General features: G+C 39.6%; 1 protein-coding gene across 2 annotated transcripts in view; it reads left to right on the top strand.

Annotated features, from left to right (window-relative positions):
* The window catches only part of LOC140237526 (DC-STAMP domain-containing protein 2-like), a 116,663-nt gene continuing 97,619 nt past the window's right edge, over window positions 1-19,044 (top strand). For both annotated transcript variants that reach the window (XR_011901849.1, XM_072317461.1), the window contains exons 1-13: window positions 1-670; window positions 7,110-7,370; window positions 7,889-8,135; window positions 9,109-9,279; window positions 9,920-10,021; window positions 10,603-10,791; window positions 11,707-11,769; window positions 12,432-12,645; window positions 13,059-13,216; window positions 13,810-13,974; window positions 14,774-14,941; window positions 16,101-16,338; window positions 18,478-18,605. Coding sequence is in view for 1 of the 2 variants with exons in the window: in XM_072317461.1 (XP_072173562.1) it covers window positions 176-670; window positions 7,110-7,370; window positions 7,889-8,135; window positions 9,109-9,279; window positions 9,920-10,021; window positions 10,603-10,791; window positions 11,707-11,769; window positions 12,432-12,645; window positions 13,059-13,216; window positions 13,810-13,974; window positions 14,774-14,941; window positions 16,101-16,338; window positions 18,478-18,605 (2,599 nt within the window). In the remaining variant the exon portion in view is untranslated. The remainder of the gene's footprint in view (window positions 671-7,109; window positions 7,371-7,888; window positions 8,136-9,108; window positions 9,280-9,919; window positions 10,022-10,602; window positions 10,792-11,706; window positions 11,770-12,431; window positions 12,646-13,058; window positions 13,217-13,809; window positions 13,975-14,773; window positions 14,942-16,100; window positions 16,339-18,477; window positions 18,606-19,044) is intronic.

Here is a 19,044-nt window from a genome sequence, read left to right as displayed (position 1 = left end):
CTCACGGCCTATACCATGTACGGGGGTGGGTAACGTGCTAGCTGTAGCTGACAGTAAACAAGCGGCATTTTGAAACGTGTGTGTTGTCTATCCCTAGCTAGCAGCAGACGATTGATTTGCTTCTGTGTGGTGGGGTGCGTTTATGGGCTGAGTTTGTTTCAGAACTGCTTTCAAAATGATGGCTGTGGGGAAAGTCGCCGGCAAGGCCGGCAAGTCTGTCGGCAAGAAAGCTGGTAAAAAGGCGGCGAAGAAAGCTGGCAAAAAGGCGGTGAAGAAAACGGCGAAGAAGCAGGCGAAAAAGGTAGCAAAGAAGCAAGTAAAGAAACAGGCGAAAAAGACAGCAAAGAAGCAGGCGAAAAAGACAGCAAAGAAGCAGGCCAAGAAACAAGTTAAGAAGAAAGCTAAGAAACAAGTTAAGAAGAAAGCTAAGAAACAAGCTAAGAAAAAAGTTAAAGCTAAAGCGAAAAAGAAGGCCAAGAAGAAGGCAAAGAAGGAAGTGAAGAAGAAAGCCAAGAAGAAAGTAAAAAAGAAAATAAAGAACAAAGTCAAGGAGGAAATGGAGGACATGATGGAAGATCTGAAAGATGATGCTATGGATCAGATTCAAACTGCTGCCGAAGACTGGGTTCATGGTCAACTTGAAAAGAGACTGGGGCCAGGCAACGAGGTGGTAAGTTAAGTAACGTTAGACCTATTTTTAACGCCCGGTTAGATCAAAGAGATGATAGCCCCAACTAACGTAGAGTAGGGCCTATTAGTCTATCATTGTGATTAAACGTTAGATCTAGATCTAGGCTGTGCGTCATTTCTAACATTAGATTTTAATCTAACTCGTGTTAGTGTTACTGTTAGATTGGATACTCTCTAGCCCTAACGTTAGGGCCTACTAACGTTAGTTCTATTTTGTTAGACACCTAGAAAATCTAGACCAGTAGAAGTCTACAATCTATCTAACGTTAGAGTTTAGTAGAAGCACACACTTGGTCTACGGAACGTCGGAACAACTATTTGTAGTTCAAAAAGTTGTTTTGTAAAGTAATTTTAAATTGTATTGCCCTGTTGGTATTGCCTATAGAACATGATGAATGCATTTTATAATATCAAGGAGCATCAAAGACTCTGGATAATATTGTCCTGCTGCCTGTGTGTGCCATGCCTGTGAGCTGTGTACAAAATGTAAATTTTATTAAATTTTACAAAATTGGTAGGTGTTTTAGGACTTAGGAGGCATGTAGACCTACACTTTTTACGTTAGTTCAGGTAAATTTAATTCAGGTAAAAGCATCTGGCGCTAAGGTTAGTGTACTTTTGTACAAGTTTGTGCATGTTTGGTTGGAGATCATATGTATGGTAAGGCCGGATCACCATGCAGGCCTAGAGGGTCTAGACCAAGCGTTGTGGTACCGGACAGGTTGTGGGACCGGACTAAAAATTTTCTTCCACAAACGCAATAAAATCCCATAATATCCCCTATTTCCCGACTCATTTCATCGAAACAGTCATGTAGGATCTAACGTTAACGTTTAATAGGCCTAACAGTTTTAGACGGCAGATAAACTAACTCCAAACTGTTGGTTTCTATCCCACGCGACGATCCGATGAATTCCATCTTCCATTAATGAGAACCGCACGTAGGCCTACCCAGGGCCAAAATACATTTCTTTATACCGGACCCAGACTTTGAAATAATAGCTTAAAAGATTCCCCCAAATTTGTCACATTTAAAATCTACAAATTCAGAAAATACCTACTCTCTAGCTCATCTAGAGTCTAGATGATTCAAATTGCTTTATTACATGCTTGAGCTTTCACCTGTCCTGCTGTCGCAGCACTCGGCGTGTTCTGGGGGGCGTTTCATCAACGAGTTCGTCGGAGATTTCACCGACAAATTTGCTATCAGCCAATCAGACCAAGGATTTTATTAGCTTTTAACAGTTGTCAGTGTAAATCCTTGCGTCTGATTGGCTGATAGCAAATTCGTCGGTGAAAACCTCCGACGAACTCGTTGACGAAACGCCCCCCTGTATTCAGACCTCTCTTCTTTCTTCTCTCCTCTTCCTTTCCTGTCTTTATTATTTTGTTCTTCGTAGACTTGATATCGTCTTCTCTCTTCTCGGTACTGTCTCGCGTCTTGTGTGGGTAAGTGAATGTGTGTACGAGTGTGTTGTCCTTCGAGGATTCCCGGTACACGCGGTTCAATGAACAGTGTCTAGGCATTTAGCATTGATAGGGTCTAGCGTCTAGTCTAGGTAACCTACTTTATTTATATTTTTTTCCCGACCTGCGTATGTAGATCTCTATATCTCTACAAATGACTTAAATAATCTAGATGTCTATATTAAATACGGAGAAATTACAGAATACCGGCTAAATTAGCATATTGGTGCGTATAAGAGCCGCCGGAGGCGGCTCTCCCTTAGAGATGAATTTCAGCCCGAAGGGCTGAAATTCGTCTTTCCTGTCGTCTGGGGCCCCCAAAAAGCCCGGGAACGGAACGGCCGTCAAAAAGTAGGTTGACCACAATTTTTATGAAAATTGAGTGGTTTCAGAGGGAAACTGCTCTAAATCAAGATAACTCGAGTAAATCGTCGATAAAGAAAATCGAGCCGATTTTGACGGATCTACTTTAAACTTGATGACGTCATCACAGCTAGCAGCTCTTCTTCCTTCATCTCTTTTCGACACAAGTCATTCACGATCAATCACACTACACTAGTTTGGCAATCGAATTTATTTTCCTAGTTTCCGCACGCCCACGAAGTAGACTCTATATAGAGGGGTTCTATGCAGTGTTCCTCCTAATTATTGTAGAAATATGTTGTTAATGTTATATAATTTTTCTCGTATACTACATGAATCTGTTGCAAATGTTTGAACAATATCATTTCATGACATGTAGGGTCTATACTTTGTACTATGTTTTGATTTTCGTTGATTGGAAATAAACTAAACTTTATGATTGAATTGAATTGAATTGAATTGAACCCTACCCCGGGGCGCTCCATTGAAACTGTGCGAACGCTTCGCGTCTGGACTTGTCAGGATGGTCGCAGTTTAAAGCCCCCTCACACCTAAGCGAATGTAGGGGGACGAAGGGGGACGAATGGGAAAAACGTACGAAATGCGCGCGAATTCAACGATTTCAAATAAAATTGCCTTCAAATCATCCGATTATAAACTAAAGTCAAATATGATTAAGGAACGGTTAGCGAAGGATAAATATGACATGCGAAGGATAACGGTTTTTCGGTTCACTTCTTTGAGTAAATTGCGGCCGAAGGCGAGCGAAGGGTTGCTATGACCCGATAAGACGAACGAACAATGAGCAATGGTTTGATAATTACTTATAAAACTCGAAGCATGTTTGCAAGACCTGAAAATTTGGCTTACATGATGAGTTTCTGTTACTGGGATCAAAGCATATGTTAAGCAAAGTTGATTATCAGTCATGTCATATCAACATCGGTAGCACTTGCATTAAAGCCCCCTCACACCTGAGCGAATGTAGGGGGACGAAGGGGGACGAATGGGAAAAACGTACGAAATGCGCGCGAATTCAACGATTTCAAATAAAATTGCCTTCAAATCATCCGATTATAAACTAAAGTCAAATATGATTAACGAACGGTTAGCGAAGGATAAATATGACATGCGAAGGATAACGGTTTTTCGGTTCACTTCTTTGAGTAAATTGCGGCCGAAGGCGAGCGAAGGGTTGCTATGACCCGATAAGACGAACGAACAATGAGCAATGGTTTGATAATTACTTATAAAACTCGAAGCATGTTTGCAAGACCTGAAAATTTGGCTTACATCCAATGGCCTTAAACTAAATGATGAGTTTCTGTTACTGGGATCAAAGCATATGTTAAGCAAAGTTGATTATCAGTCATGTCATATCAACATCGGTAGCACTTGCATTACTCCGTCGAAAACAGCGCGTAATTTAGGTATCATATTTGATCAGGAAATGTCATTTCGAAGTCATGTAACTCATATTCAGCGGAATGTTCGATATCAGTTGCGTAATTTAAGTTTCATAAGGAAATATTTGTCTAAATCTGTAGTTGAGATACTTATTCTTGCTTTGATTTCTTCTCGGTCGGATTTTTCGAATTCATTGTTGTGTAATCTTTCAAAACAAGATGTCACAAAACTTCAACGGTTGCAAAATTCTGCTGCCCGATTGTTAACTTTTACTAATAAGTTTGATTCCATGTCACCAGTTCTCCGTTCCTTACATTAGTTACCTGTAGAAAAAAAGGATTATTTTCAAGATTCTGTTATTAGTACATCATTCAGTTCATTCTTTTTCCCCAATATACATAAGTAATTCTGTTCAAAAATACAATCCGACACGAAGGCTACGTTCATCATCAGATGCATTCTTACTCCAAACACCCAGAGTAAAACATGGGTATGGTGATCGTGCTTTTTCCGTTATGGGACCAAAATTGTGGAATCAGTTACCTCTTCAGTTAAGGGGACTGTCATCTACAGAGTCATTCAAATCCAAACTTAAAACTTATCTGTTCCTTTCATACTGAGGACTGTAATTGCTGTATGTCATTAATATTGGATCGATATTGTATTTTTTATTGATATATGTTGTATTCTTTATTTGGTATATATTTGCTTTTGTTTACCATTTTCTTTGTTGAAATGTTTGAATATGTATATGCATGTAAATATATGATATTTTTTCATTTTTGAAGCGCCATGAGCACTGAAAAGTGGACCTGTGCGCTATACAAGTAGCCACTATTATTATTATTATTATTATTATATGGCGTGCGATTGGAAACGAAGACGAAAGAATAGATCAGGCGTTCTCGTACGTGGGTGTGCGCTCCTCGGGGAGTATAAAAGCGACCAGATTTCAGTGCGATGACGAGTTGGGTAGATATGAAGAGAGTTATTTCTTATAAACATATGTGCAAAAATGTCAGGAAGCTCATCAATTGAAAATTTATACTTAAAAATACCAACATTATAATGAAACAAATCAATCAATTTCAGATTTTTCCTTCTACACAAAAGATCATTTGTGTGAAATAAATATCCAACATTACTAATTATTCTTAAAGCACGTTCTTGAAGAAGAAAAAGGGTATCAAGCAAAAACTGAGATAAATTGCCCCAATTGCTATTATTTTAGCATAAAATAAATATTGAAACAGTAACAATGGAGGTGAGGTGATAACAAATCTGACGTAGGCCTACCCCTAAATTGACTCGACCTACCCCCTTTCCCCTATTGTATCATACCTACCACCAACATCGCACCAGACAAATTTGTAGTCACTGTCCACTATAGCCAACAGGATTATACTAAAAAAGCCCTTGTAATTGTAGTATAGCGAGCCAGACAGAGGAGGCTTTCTGATGGCCACATGCTTGCCATCAATAGCTGCCACACAGTAGGGAAAATCCCACCGCTTGTAGAATCCACCAGCAATCTCCATCCATCAGGGGTTGAATGGGGCTGTCATGACTTCATCAGTGCATACTTGTCACATATGGCCTGACGCACTTCCCTGACCATAGGCCTACTGCATGTCGGAGTACTTGGTGCCAGACACAAGATGACGGAGAGTAGCTGCCAACTTGAGACCTTCTTCAAGCGGCTCCCTGTACCAGGTGTACTGCCTCCTGATTCTTCCTCTGACCCTCTCCATGATTTCATCGTAGAGTTCAGGGGGTATGCAGAGAAATTTCTTGAAAGTCGAAGGGTCTTCTCTTCGGAGCTCAACCAACAGCTGGTCGTAGATTCTAAAAGCCCTTCTGGCAGGGTTCAGCCACGTTCTTCTCCAGATCACGACGTCGTCTGAAGCCTCGTCTCCATCTGAAGCGGCCTCTGATGAATTGGTGTAGGTTCAGCTGCTGATGTATAACTTCATTCTGAGCCATTGCCAGTAAATACTGGACTCTGAGGCGGGCTGCATCTTCCATTTTTCTGAAGAAACTTTGAAACTTTCGGGTGGAATGTTTATGTAGCGTGGTGAGTGGCTGGTCACAGAGAGCAGCTCAGCATTCGCCAATTTTTTTCGTCAGGTCATTCGCTCGTATTCGTATCACTTCGCAATCCATAGTTTGTCATAGTATCTCTTAGACTTGCCTTCGTGTATGCATCGTATTCAAATTTAGTAAAAGTAAATCTTGGTTTCCCTTCGCATAGAAGATGGCAAGTGAAAATACGTTTGTCATACTATCTTCGTTTCTATGCGCAAGTCATATTTAGTCATCGTGTTGCTTCGTTTAGGGTTCTTTCGAGATCGGTCCACCTTGGCAAAAGCGCGATGAGGGACTATGCGTGACAGTAGCACACGAATGATAAACGAACGATTACCGCAGACTAAATAAGAGATGTAAATTCAAGCAAATGACAGACGATTTTTCAATTCGTCGGGAAATTTTAAACATGTTCAAAAATCCCGTGCGAATTTGAATAATCGCAACTGTTAGTTCAGAAGGTGTACGAACCCAAACACGAAGGGTAAATATGATTTACTATCAATTACCATTGAAAACGATTTTTCAAAAAATGCCTTTCGCCAGCCATAGCAAGTCATATTTCAGGCAGTTCGCTCAGGTGTGAGGGGGCCTTTAGCCCGACCAGACGCCGTGTCGCGTTTTTACAGCGACTGGGCTGTGTACCGGTAGACTCTATAGAGGTTTTAACGGTTAGTTTTTAATAGTCGCAGTTAGGCCTAACGTTTAAAAAGCCCAATAGCGATAGGGGTGCCTGCCTAACGTTACTAATATTCAACAAACTTTGGCCTTGGGTAGACTGTTATTCTTGAGCTAAAATTCGTTACGTTTGCAAACAACGGCAAACATTCACCGCTAAGTGAGCTAAGAGATAGGTCTAGGACTAGGTTCTATATATATGTACTACTTTAGCCCCTTTACAGATTTCATTTGACAAAGGACGATAAGCCAAGTCCATACTAAAGGAAATTCCAAGATTATGCTCGAGATTACAGCTTACTTCCCGAATCTGCAATCTATAATCATGCTGAAAAGGGCGATGATTCTGACTATTTTTACGTCAAGACTCTGTTTATTGACAAAAGAAATGTTATTCGTACATTAACTGTCCGATATAGGATGGCGGATCAAGTGATGATTCAGACGGGGAGAGCGAGGACAGAGATCCAGCTAGTAAAGGAAAAGACAAAAGAAGAAGAAAGAAATCTATCAAAGTCTTCGAGGACGATGAGCGCCCACCATCGAGCCGGTTCGCGGAACGACCTGGCCTCATCAAAATCATCGTCTGCCTCATCTGGAAGATTCTCACGTGTTGCTGCTGGTTGTTCTGTAAATGTCTGAGGAAGGTTTTTAGAGATAGGACTCCGGCAGAGGCTAAGGTTAGCATCCCCATCACCTTATCAACCTTTTTCTTTCATTTTTTTCTTTTTCTTCTTTTTCGTCCATATCGTCCTTCTTGTTGCTGCAGTCATGTCTTTACATTTATTGACAGTTTATTGACAGTAAGTTTTTTTTTTTTTTCTAAATTTTTACTAAGTGGTATTTTTTTTTTCAAGTCAATACTCACTTCTTTCTTCATTGCATTATGCGATCACCATTTGTCGTTTTTTTTTTTCTCTCGATTTTTTTTTTGTACCTAAAGTTGTTTTCTTGTTTTCTTTTCCATTTACTTCCCTTTTATCAACGGTATTTTGGGAGGTTTTTTATCCTCTCATTTTCCCATTTTCATTTTCCATATGCTTTTTTTTCTTGTGGTCTTTGTGTTACTTCTCATAGTTCCTTTATTTTTGTTAGCTTTATGCTTACTTCTCTACTTCTCATCTTATATCATTTCTCATACCTCATCCCTATCCCGCGTCTTCTCTGCTCTTCCCTTTCATCCTAAATAACCATTTAGTGTTGTTGGAAGTGGATGTGTGTTCCCGGGTCGTACTCGAACACCTTGGCCAAAAACGTGTGTGGCTTCCTCACCGGCTGCCTGCTGGCTTTCGTCTTCTTCGTCATCTTCATCTTCGTCATCGGCTACGGCTGGAAGCGAGCCGTCACCACCACGTCCGTCGTCGGCTTCATCTTCTGCTTCGGACTGGCCTTCTCCAGGCGCCTCCGTTGTATCATCATGCTGATGTTGCCCCAGTTCTTTACAGGTTCGTCTCTTCCTCCAATCTGAGAGGTGAGACGAAAACTCACCTCCTGCTCCCATCACGTATAGGCTACATGTATGCCTGCGACGTCACACCTCGCGAGTGTCGAATTTACTCCCCCGTGTCCTCGGGGGACGTTACATATTTAGTTGGAGCGGTTTTTTTTTTTTTTTTTATGTGAGCGTGTGATGATGTGCATTCAAGATATTTCTAACTAGAAAAAGAAACCGCCTCTGCTAAAGATATGACATCTGCTCATAAGGCCTTCTAGAGCTCTCGTAGCGCTTCCTTTTAGGAACTCCTCCCTCTCTACCGCACTTTCCTCTCCCCCCCCCCCTCTCTTTCTTTTTTTCCCTTTATATATATACATATGCATCATGTCTTCTTCAGGTTTTCCTGATTTTACCGACAATTATTATGCGGGGGGGGGGGGGGGAGGGAGGTTAACAAACAAAAATAGATACTTAGGGAATAGTACAAAACAAAGGGAATACTACAGTTTCTCATGGTATTCCTTGAACCGTAGTATTGTTCATCGTTTCATGCAAATTACATGGGATGAAGATGGTATGACCAAATGACTCTGTTTGCACTGAAATGCACTCAAACTTTCATAGATTTCCTTTTGTGTTTTGTTTTGTTTTTTCCTCGTCACATAAATCTAACAGTAGATCACATCCCCTTCGTTGAATTCCTTTAGTGTTACAACTGTTTATCAAGGACGACTGCGAAAGATGGCGTTGCAATTGCTGTATTGGTGAGAAAAATACCATTTTCTGTCAACTTTGCGATATGCACGGAACAAAAGGAAAGTTCATCACATTGTCTAATAATGACCGATACTTCTGTATTCTATCTACATGAAATAATCATTCAGATATCTTACAGTTCTGTTGTTTGAATTTCTCGCTTCTCGTTAGAATAAGTTTAAGCAATGAGCTGAGTCGTCTTTCCAATGTATTTGTCTCGGTAATAGGGCAGGGAAGAAACATTTTGATGGCCTATGGATACATCCTTCTTCTCGGGGGACCACTGGCCAACATGACGTACAACATGGACGCGGCCAGTCGCAGCCAGGCCTGTGGCACTGCGCTGGCCATGAACCAGTCTTCGACCATCTTTGAAATCATCACAGCGCCTCTCTCCGGTGAGATGGAATCGAAAAAGCAAACAAACAAATACACAAACAAACAATTATATGTTTGATTGTTTTACAAGTCTCTAAGCTATAAGCTATTTGTCGCCAGATATATCGCGGTGCAGTTTAATTCGGACGCAATTCTAGATTGTCCTCGTTTCAACGATAGTAGACACCCAAAAGGAACCATTCCTTTCTATGTCAACTGTTGTTGCTATGATTATTATCATTATTGATCATTGTAATTAATGTATGTCTTATTATCATTACCATTAATACAGTTAAGTGGCAATAATAATAGTATCAGTATTTAATACTGATAATATCATAGCCATCTTATTATCATTAGGCCTATAATGATTCCACGTAGTACATTTTGACAGCTGTAATACCTGCTCTACTTACATTTTCGATTATCCACAAAATTTTGTAAGAATTTTTCTGTAAGATTTAGTATGATACTTTTTTTGTGTGTGTTAATGACTGCATTGCCAGTGTTATTGCTGCTACAGATTAATGGTATCACTGCTGTCATGTTGTAAGTACACTTATCACTAGTATTCTTCTTCATTGTAACCATTGCCATTTCAACAACCGCCCTTACACATCTTTAGTGATCACTTAATTTACATATATCTATTCTCTGCAGGAATCATCAAAGATATTGAGGACATGATCGATACCGTGAAGAATATCGTAGCCCGAGCACACGATGCCTTCATGGCCCTAGTGAATGCTGTCAAAGCCATAGGTCAGATTATGTAAATTGACAATCTGAAATTTGACAATTGAAAGGCTGTTGCTAAATGATCCGTTGTTGACATTGTCATTTCTGAAGTGAATAGATCTCTCACGTCTGAATTATCTAAGTAATTCATGAAGTCTACGTCAATTGCTGTATATTAAAAAAAGAAATCAAAATTCATTCTACTCAATTTGAAAATTCACCAATTATGTTGTATTTCATCTTTTTTTTTTAAATTGTATATATTGTAAACGTTGGAAGAAATAAAGGAGAGTTTTATGCTCTTTTGTTGAATCATCATCATCAAAACTCTGATTAGGATGGACGGTTTATCCGTTTGTTTATTTGTTGTTGTTTTTTTTTCAAGCATTATCACTTGTCATTGGCCAGGCGTGCTTTTATCCTCAACAAAAGCACAGCAATAACAAAATTTCATTGTAGAATCAATATTTAACGTTATCTGATGCGTGTTTAGAGTTAAGATATCTTTTCTGCTCAATGTTCTCGAGAAGATGTCAGTGCCGTGCCATTTAAGTGAAAGGCGGAGATCAGAAAACATACTTTCCACACATCGGTCATCATGACAGGTGATGCGATTCAGGCCTTCTTTGACTGGCTGGACGGCATGGTGGACAAATGCAATGAGACGATGGGGAAGCCCGTTGACACATGCTACGACAAGTTCTACGAGGGGGAGCAAAAATGTCGCAAAAAGAGGTTGGGATTCCTCTGCAACATTGTCAATCTGGCGAGCAGGCTGTGTGAGGTTGCCGGAAGTAAGTCTACCAGCATTAACCCCATTTGGACTAACATCTCATAATGTCATTGACATCATAATTATGCAATCAGGGGCCCGTTTCGGAAAACTTGTCATCAGTGACAAGTTGTCGTAGATGTGACAAGCTACTGAAATCCTTGCATCTGATTGGCTGAGAGAAAATTTGTCATAGAAATGTGACAGTTGCCACTGATAACAAGTTTTATGAAACGGGCCCCGGGTCACATTATTACGGTCATAGCATACTTTCAATTTTGTAACTGTATGGCTACGGGGCCGCAAGCAGGATCGTCGGCATATATTGCGTGATCTAAACGTTGAGTCATGCTGAGAAGGGTAATATTTTCTACAGTTACCTGAAGAAGAAGAAAATAAGGGAAGAAGAAGAATAGGAAAAAGGAGACCATTCGTCATTGACCAACTTCATTGTGTTCAATGATACTTTCTGGGAAGGCAGAGGCGGTCGATATGAGCTGATACGAACCTTCTTACCGTAAGACGAAAATGTCTCGAAGAAATAGAGATTGCGCAGTATGTATTGTCTCCTTGGTCGATGGTTTGGAATAGTATTGGGGGGGGGGGTGTCTATATGTTGCTGTCCTCCCGAAGAATAATGATACTTTGATAATAACAATAATGACGACAATGATACAAAATGAATAGATACATTTGTACATCCATAAATGGATGCATACGGATTAAACTCAGCGTTTATTAATTACAATCCCTATTATTTTGCTGCAAGCGTATCGACTGAATAAGGTGGAACTATGTAGACTTGTAAATGCGTTTCATATTTATTTCGTGAAGATACTGCAGTTGATCACGAATTTAGTGAAAATGAAAAATGCATATATGAAGTATTGCGCAGGAGCTTGTGCTGTCACCGCCACTATCTCGGTCTCTATTGCAGTGGGAAAACTTCTTTGTTTCGCACCGGCGGCAGTCACATTTATTGTGTCGCAAGCAACCAGGGGTAAGCTGCTGAGTGTCCTTTGCATAAAGGCCTACAAGTGCCATCTATAGTGGCCTTTTAAACCGACATGTAATTTTTGAATGTAATGTCACGAGTATTCAAGTTTTCCTGCCAATTTTCCTTTTGAATTAGAATAGAAATTCTTGGAAATAGAATTCTTTGTCGGGTTTTACGTGGCATGTCATCACGGTGTTGTTGTTGCTGCTGTTTTTTTTTTTTTTTTGAGGGGGGTAGTTTAGGAATTTTTGTCTTTTGCTTTTGTCTTTGTTTTTGTTTGTTTGTTTGTTTGTTTTAAATATGTCATGATCTTGCTCCAAGAGCAAGTCATATGGCACATGTTCTCCATAGAGGGAGTTGGTCGTATCACAATGAAAATTCATGACAACTGACGGGATTGTCGAAGAACGTGGTATAAAGCGGGTGTGCATTTACACAGCAGCTCTTTGCGGTACAAAATCTACTGAAATTTCAATGTCGTCAGAAACGAGTTAATAATGACGTAAGATTTATATACCCCCGCTTGAACAAATGCATGAGTGTGCATGAAGCCGCAATTGTCTCTGGTTGTATATGGAGGAAAGTGAAAATTGTATGCCACGAAGCTTGTAGTTTAGAGAAATTTCAGTGACATTGTCCGACATCGTTTTCGATGCATGATATAGGTTTTTCAGTCGCCGTTGACGAGCTCGAGAAACAATTCTACGTCGATTTCGAGTTCACTCACGACTTCACGCTGAATCGGAATTTCTCCAAGACGCCGGAGGATATCAAGGACGCCATCATCAAAGAGATAGGGGAGAGGACGTCAACGTTTCGCGCTGTTCTCTCCTGGATTAGTTACACGCTCTCTTTTACTGTGGTCTTTCTGTTTTACAAGTAAGCCGGAAGTTAAAACTCAGCTTTGTTTCCTGTGAAATTCAACATGACGACCAAGGTGACTTGAATGAATGAATGAGGGTTGCTGAAATAAGAGAAATAGAAGATTTACCCATTTTATGTCTTAGTCTATACGTCGTTTTATATCAGAGAAAGTTTCTTCCATCAAAATTAAGCAATAAGAATAACAATGAAAGATACAACGAATTTCATGTCTTTACCTGTTTCGGTACAGGTAATTTAAAAAAAAAATATTAAAATCACTTTGATGCGGAAGAGCAGGTACAAATTACCCTTGGCCTGACGTCTCTCATCAGAGTCTCCCTACGACGGCTGTTAAATCAAATGATTTTTTGATGGGAACAACAACTTAAGAAAAGTGTAATTTTATTTCCGTAATTTATTTGTTTCAGAGCGATGTCTTACCGCACCAAATACTTGGTCAAAGACAAGTTTGACAATGTCTACATCACGGACCAGTTCGTCCGACTGGAAGAGAAGAGAAGAGCGAAAAATAAGTTCACGGTGCTACCGCTAAGCGATCGGGAAGCAAGGTCCTACGTCAAACCATGTAAATGCAGTTTCCATTGTCATCGGTCTTCGTGCACCTATAATTACATTTTGTTGATGTTTTCAAGACAAGTGACAGTCAGGAAAAGCAACAACTGAGAGAAACATAGAATACAACAACCATATCGACAACAATTTCGGTGAATTTGGATAAAGTTTACAAACTGATTTTAGTGGATCGTCTATTACAGCTCACGTGGTGCACAAAATTGTCTTTGATCAGTTTTAAAATTCTCTTACACAATCATTCCTAAATTCCTTTGTACAGAATACAAAAGGCCTGACGGAAATATTCCTTAAGTTTTGTTAGATAAACGACAAAAACAAAATGAGTATGACGCCGATATAACTAAATAATATGACGCAGTTACGTGATCAAAGCGATTGCGCACAGAAGACATTGGACGATTTACCGACTTTTAAACAGGTGTTTGTTTTTAATGTCTTTTTTTAATGTCATTCAAAAATTTCACGTACACTATCATTTTAGGTAACTGCCTTTGTCATGGTCATCTCCGTGGTCAAAGTTCTTCTTTGAAGGATTTTAAAAATAAGCTCTGATTAATCGAGAAGTTTTCATCATTATTTGTACAGTTTCTCTTCGGCTGGCGAAGAAGGAGCATCGCAAGATGGTCCTTGGTCTCTTGATGTGGTTCTACCAGGCTGGGTACGCCTCGCTTGTCATTTTCGGTGACGTGTGCGCCTTTTCGTTTCTCTACGTAGTCCGGAAGAAAGTGGAGCTCACTGTTAAACAAGAAGGTGGGCTATGAGGAGATGTGAGCTGTATTGTTGTTGTTTTTTTTTTTAAAGTGTTTGTTTGAGTTCAAAATACGTATTTCTAGACGATTGTTTGTGTTCCCTGTACTGTTTATTGACATATCAATGGAAAGCGGAAAGCAGCGCTACCTGAATAAGAGAATTGGAAAGGAGGACATGATATTTTTGTAAATAGTCTTAGCGGGTGATTGACAAATTGCCATACATCGACGTAAATAAGCACTGAATTGATCAGTGTTTTAGTAGTAGCCATGGCTACTACTAAAACACTGATCAATTCAGTGCTTATTTACGTCGATGTAGGGCAATTTGTCAATCAGTTGCAATGAAAACATCTCGACGGAAGAAATTCTTGAATTTGAATAACAAAGCAGTACCCGCTGCATGCTATAAGGATTAGAACCAACACTTGCTTTCGGGCGAAAGCTCGGTGGTCTATTGGAGATGACGCCTGTCCGGTGATCAGGAGGCCGTAGGTTCGAATCCTGCTCGAGTATGTACGCCCATGATTTTTTATCATGGCTACTACTAAAACACTGATCAATTCATTGCTTATTTACGTCGATGTAGGGCAATTTGTCAATCAGTTGCAATGAAAACATCTCGACGGAAGAAATTCTTGAATTTGAAAAATCTTAGCGGGGTTTTTAAATCCAGTATGATTTTTATCTGCTGTCTCGTTGAAAGTTCGCGTGTATTTATACCTATCGTGTCTGTCTTTTCTCCAATTCATCTGTCATACCTGTCCACCTATCCATCACTTTCTATGGTCCATCCGCAGTTCCTGGCAGTATTCACCTAAAGGTGCAGGGGGAGGGTCTCCTGGCCGATGTCTACCGCGTCTTGACGGCCACTCTCGACCCAGCTTCTCACGCAAACATCACCATAGATACCACAAAGTGTCTACCAAACCCAAATGCTCCCGATGTATTTACCTACTATCAAATAGGTGAGGATGTATGATTTAATTCTTGTTCGGAATGTTTAACGCTTGCATCTGCGCTTACAATGTCTATAGAGCGACTTGCAGTCGGTATCTCAAGGTTTTGTCCTATTTTCTTACCTCAGCTATTTTCCACATTTTTTTCTGCATGCAAGAACTATTAGAGTCATCTGAATTGAAAATCATTCGTATCAACGGCTTCTTTACGAACATTAGATGCTGTATTCATGAATGAATTAAAAAGAGTAGTAAGAATTTACTTCTTGTAGTTGTTTATGACTGTGTCAGCACAACCGCTGCAGACTATGCAAACAAGCTGCGTGAGCCGCTGTCAGATCGTCACACTCCATTGGTGCATTCATTGCACTAAAAATAGACATGAGTAACATGGTGACCGAGTTCCCGAGAGCACGCCCCCTATTAAATCAACAAAACATCAGCTGTTCCTAGGTTATCATTTATACACAAAACTGATCATGCTTCCATGAGGGGGATCAAAGGTCACGCTTATGATGGCAGGCGTACAGGTGTTAGGGATCATGGTTTTGCTACATGATAAACCAGTAAAGATCAAGAGATGAAGACATCAGGCAAAAATTGATAGTAATAGTACCTGTATACGAATTAACATGAAAAACAAAAATTGAACAACAACAATAAAGAAAAAGAAATACTAGAGACCATGGGAAAATATATCCCAAATAACAAGGGATCTTTCATGAAGATGAATAGCCAAATGGCATCAAAATCCTGCCAAACCTGTGAAATTGAAGGGAATAGAGAAAACAACGATAGATAGATAAAACTTTCTGATGGCATATTTTCGGCACTAGATAGCTGCGTTGTTTTATGTGACATATTATGTGGCATAGTAAATTTTAGATTGCACTCTGTTTACTAATATTACACTTGTATATCTACTTGTGTATATGATCTACACATATGTCAGAGAGACAAAGAGAACGAAAGAGAGAGAGAAAGTCTGAAATGTGGATCGAGAGAGAAATCTTCAAAGACAGAGACAATTAGAGGCTACCCTTTCATGCAACCTCGAAACATTGTCTTCGCCCTCAATTCATGAAAATGCATTTCAAATATATTGCAAATTCGTCGCTTTGTGTCATGATAATATTCACTTTGTGTCAATGAAATAATATGGCCAAAGGTGCTGTGTTTGGACTTTGTCTGCTGCTCGTGCTGACCGAGTCCTACGGACGGCGGCTGCGCCGGGTGGTGGCGGCCTTCTTCTACCCTTCCAGAGAGAGGCAGCGCGTGGTGTGGCTCTATACACACATCATGCGGCGGCGAGGGAGTTTCCTGGATGCGCTGCGGATGCGATTCAACAAGGAAGGCCCCGCGAAACACCAGGAGGATATTGGCATAAGGGGCAGGCTGGCGGCAAGGTGTGGTATCCTCTATCATCGCGGAGAGAATGAGAGTAATAAACGAAAACATGATGAATGATTGTGATTATCTTCTGCTTCTTTCGTTTGAGACGGCTATGCAGTATCACCAAGCCGCTGCAGCCAGCTCACTGTGTCGTGATGATAATAACATAAATATTGGTTATGATTGTAGCAACGATGATACTTAATAATCAATAATCGATACTTTGTAGAAGTTAAAAAGGTGGGAATTCATACAGTGCACATTTTCTTCAGGTATTGCTACTTCTGGAGGCAAACATCACAATAAGACCACCTCGCAAAACTTTACATGTAACACGTAGGACAAAATCTTACCAACAAAGAAAAGGAATGTATGCCTACTTCATATCATCAAAAGTAGGCCTATTATCTATAGTACCATTAGGTGTTCAACTCCGGGATTAATCATAAATTCAATTCTCGGGAAAAAACACACTCTCACAATATGTATTTGCATTTTCAAATGGATTTATGCTACTACACATAGGCATAGGCCTTCATCTGACGATTTATTACATCTAACGATGTTTTTGTGTCGCGTGTATTCGTGCATGCGTTTTGTACGGTGTCGAAGCTAGATCAGTGTCGTACATCTGTATACTTGACCGATAAAAGATAATCCTGCTTTGCTTGCGATCGGATTGTTTTCTTTCCAGACAAGATGAATACGGTTGAGTAGTACGAGGTCGTACAAAGCTCTTTTCAATATATTATTTGGGAAACCTGCTCTTTAGACTGAACTCTCGGGTTACTGTCGAGAATACGCATAAAGGTCCGAATTCAATAAGGACGTATGAATGTAGTGTAGATTATTAACTATGCAAATTTCCTCTGCGAAAAGCGTTTGACAGATCATACATGTTAACGCAGAGACATCCAACAGAGAACTCGAGGTATCACGCGCATGTGCAAGAAACATGTATGTAATGTATCATTTGCTCATGCCTGTATTTTTCCATTATAGATCCAATCTAATGTGTTCTCAAACTCACCTGCATTGGTAGACATTTTTGCAGGAGCAGGTTGGTGCGCATTTCTAAAAAATCATTCAATTTATTTATTTGCTACAAACTCTTTTTTCTCTCTTCTGCTGTACAATGATGATGAGTATCATGACATCCTAATATTTAGAAGGTTCTTGATATATTACGCATTCTCTCTCGAAAGTGTATAGTAATGTTAAGTGTTTATGGTCACCTATGCATTGTAAAGTGAAATGAGAAAAATGAAATTGTCACTGTCGTTGCCATGAAGTCATTGGATTTGTTTTAGTTGATTGACTAAATTTAAATCATGGCTTCGACTTAAACTACACCTACTAATTATATAATGACTACATTGTAGCCTGCCTATACGCTACATCGACACTTTGAACAGAAAATGCGAGATAGATGTTAACATGGTCAACATAGATCGGACATGGTCTCGTGTGTTTTGGGTATCATTGCGTGTGGGAGGATTTGTGGAGGGATTGAGCGTGGATGTGTGATGATATGGAGCTTATGTACCCTGCTTTTAGATGATTTATGCTGACATTTCTTTACTTTTATTCACGTTGTGCGCCTGTGTAATTATGTTGACGTGATAAAACAAACTTGAACTTACGTAATTAACTAATTCGTAGTCATCCACTGCCAATCTAATCACAGAAAGCCGTTTCATTCACACCGAGATATGCCACATAATGAAATTTATAATAATCTTATTATGCTAAAATGTTTAATGTCACCTCGCTAATATGATTACTTAGAGGCATATAAGAAGACTTCGTCAAAGGCACTTCACGCAGCAGTTCAGGTAAAGATCGAAGACTTTAAAAGAAAGTGGAAAAAGGTTGGAATTGTCTTGTTTTAGATATTCCAGCCATTATCCAAGTGCAAGGTGAACATTTTTTTTTTTTTTTTTTGGTCAAGATTTTTTACAGCCATGATTTAATAACTTTACTTTCATCGAACAGAAGGCGATACATAGTACAAAGTATACAAGTATGAAGTAAAGAAGTTCAAGTCACAAAATGTAATGCAAACGATTTTGAATTGACCTGGCCAGTGAAATACTCGGTACATTTACCTTTTTCTACTTGATAAATAACCATCCTCATCTATTCCACCGCAGCTCGGGAATATGTCGCTTCCTGCTGGGTTGCTGTGGTTACCGTAGGAAGTTTTGTCTTGAATGTGGGCTCCCGGGGGCACCGAGTGATTATGATCATTTCAGAGACTGTAGTTCGCCAGACTGCAAAGGTAGGTACAAAGGCTAGAAAAAGGAAAGACTCGACATTTTGATGATACCCAGTCACAACAATCCACGTCACATAAATAAGACATTGAAGCAAAATGTAAACTAGTTTGATGGTAACATCTTTAGCCCATCGAGTCCTGGGGTATTCTCCTGCAGCAATTATCATCTAAATCCTATAAAAATGGAATCTTTATCCAATGCTGAAGAAAAAACTGACAGAACAGTTTAATTCAATCAAATATGCACAAATCCAGACAAAATATATAGAAAAAAATGTCTATTGTAACAGAAACATTTACTTTACCCTCTCAAAACATGCAAAGAATAAAACTGTCATCGGAAACACATTTGAAATCCCAATTTTACTGTAAAATTAGTTCTGATAAATATATGATATCAGGTTGTTTTTCTTTTCTTTTTTTTCAAGCAGGATCTGCAGTT

The sequence above is a fragment of the Diadema setosum genome, chromosome 14, assembly GCF_964275005.1.
Source record: "Diadema setosum chromosome 14, eeDiaSeto1, whole genome shotgun sequence".
NCBI lineage: Eukaryota > Metazoa > Echinodermata > Echinoidea > Diadematoida > Diadematidae > Diadema > Diadema setosum.
The sequence above is the reverse complement of the archived record's forward strand: the minus strand, read 5'-3'. Positions and strand labels throughout refer to the sequence as shown.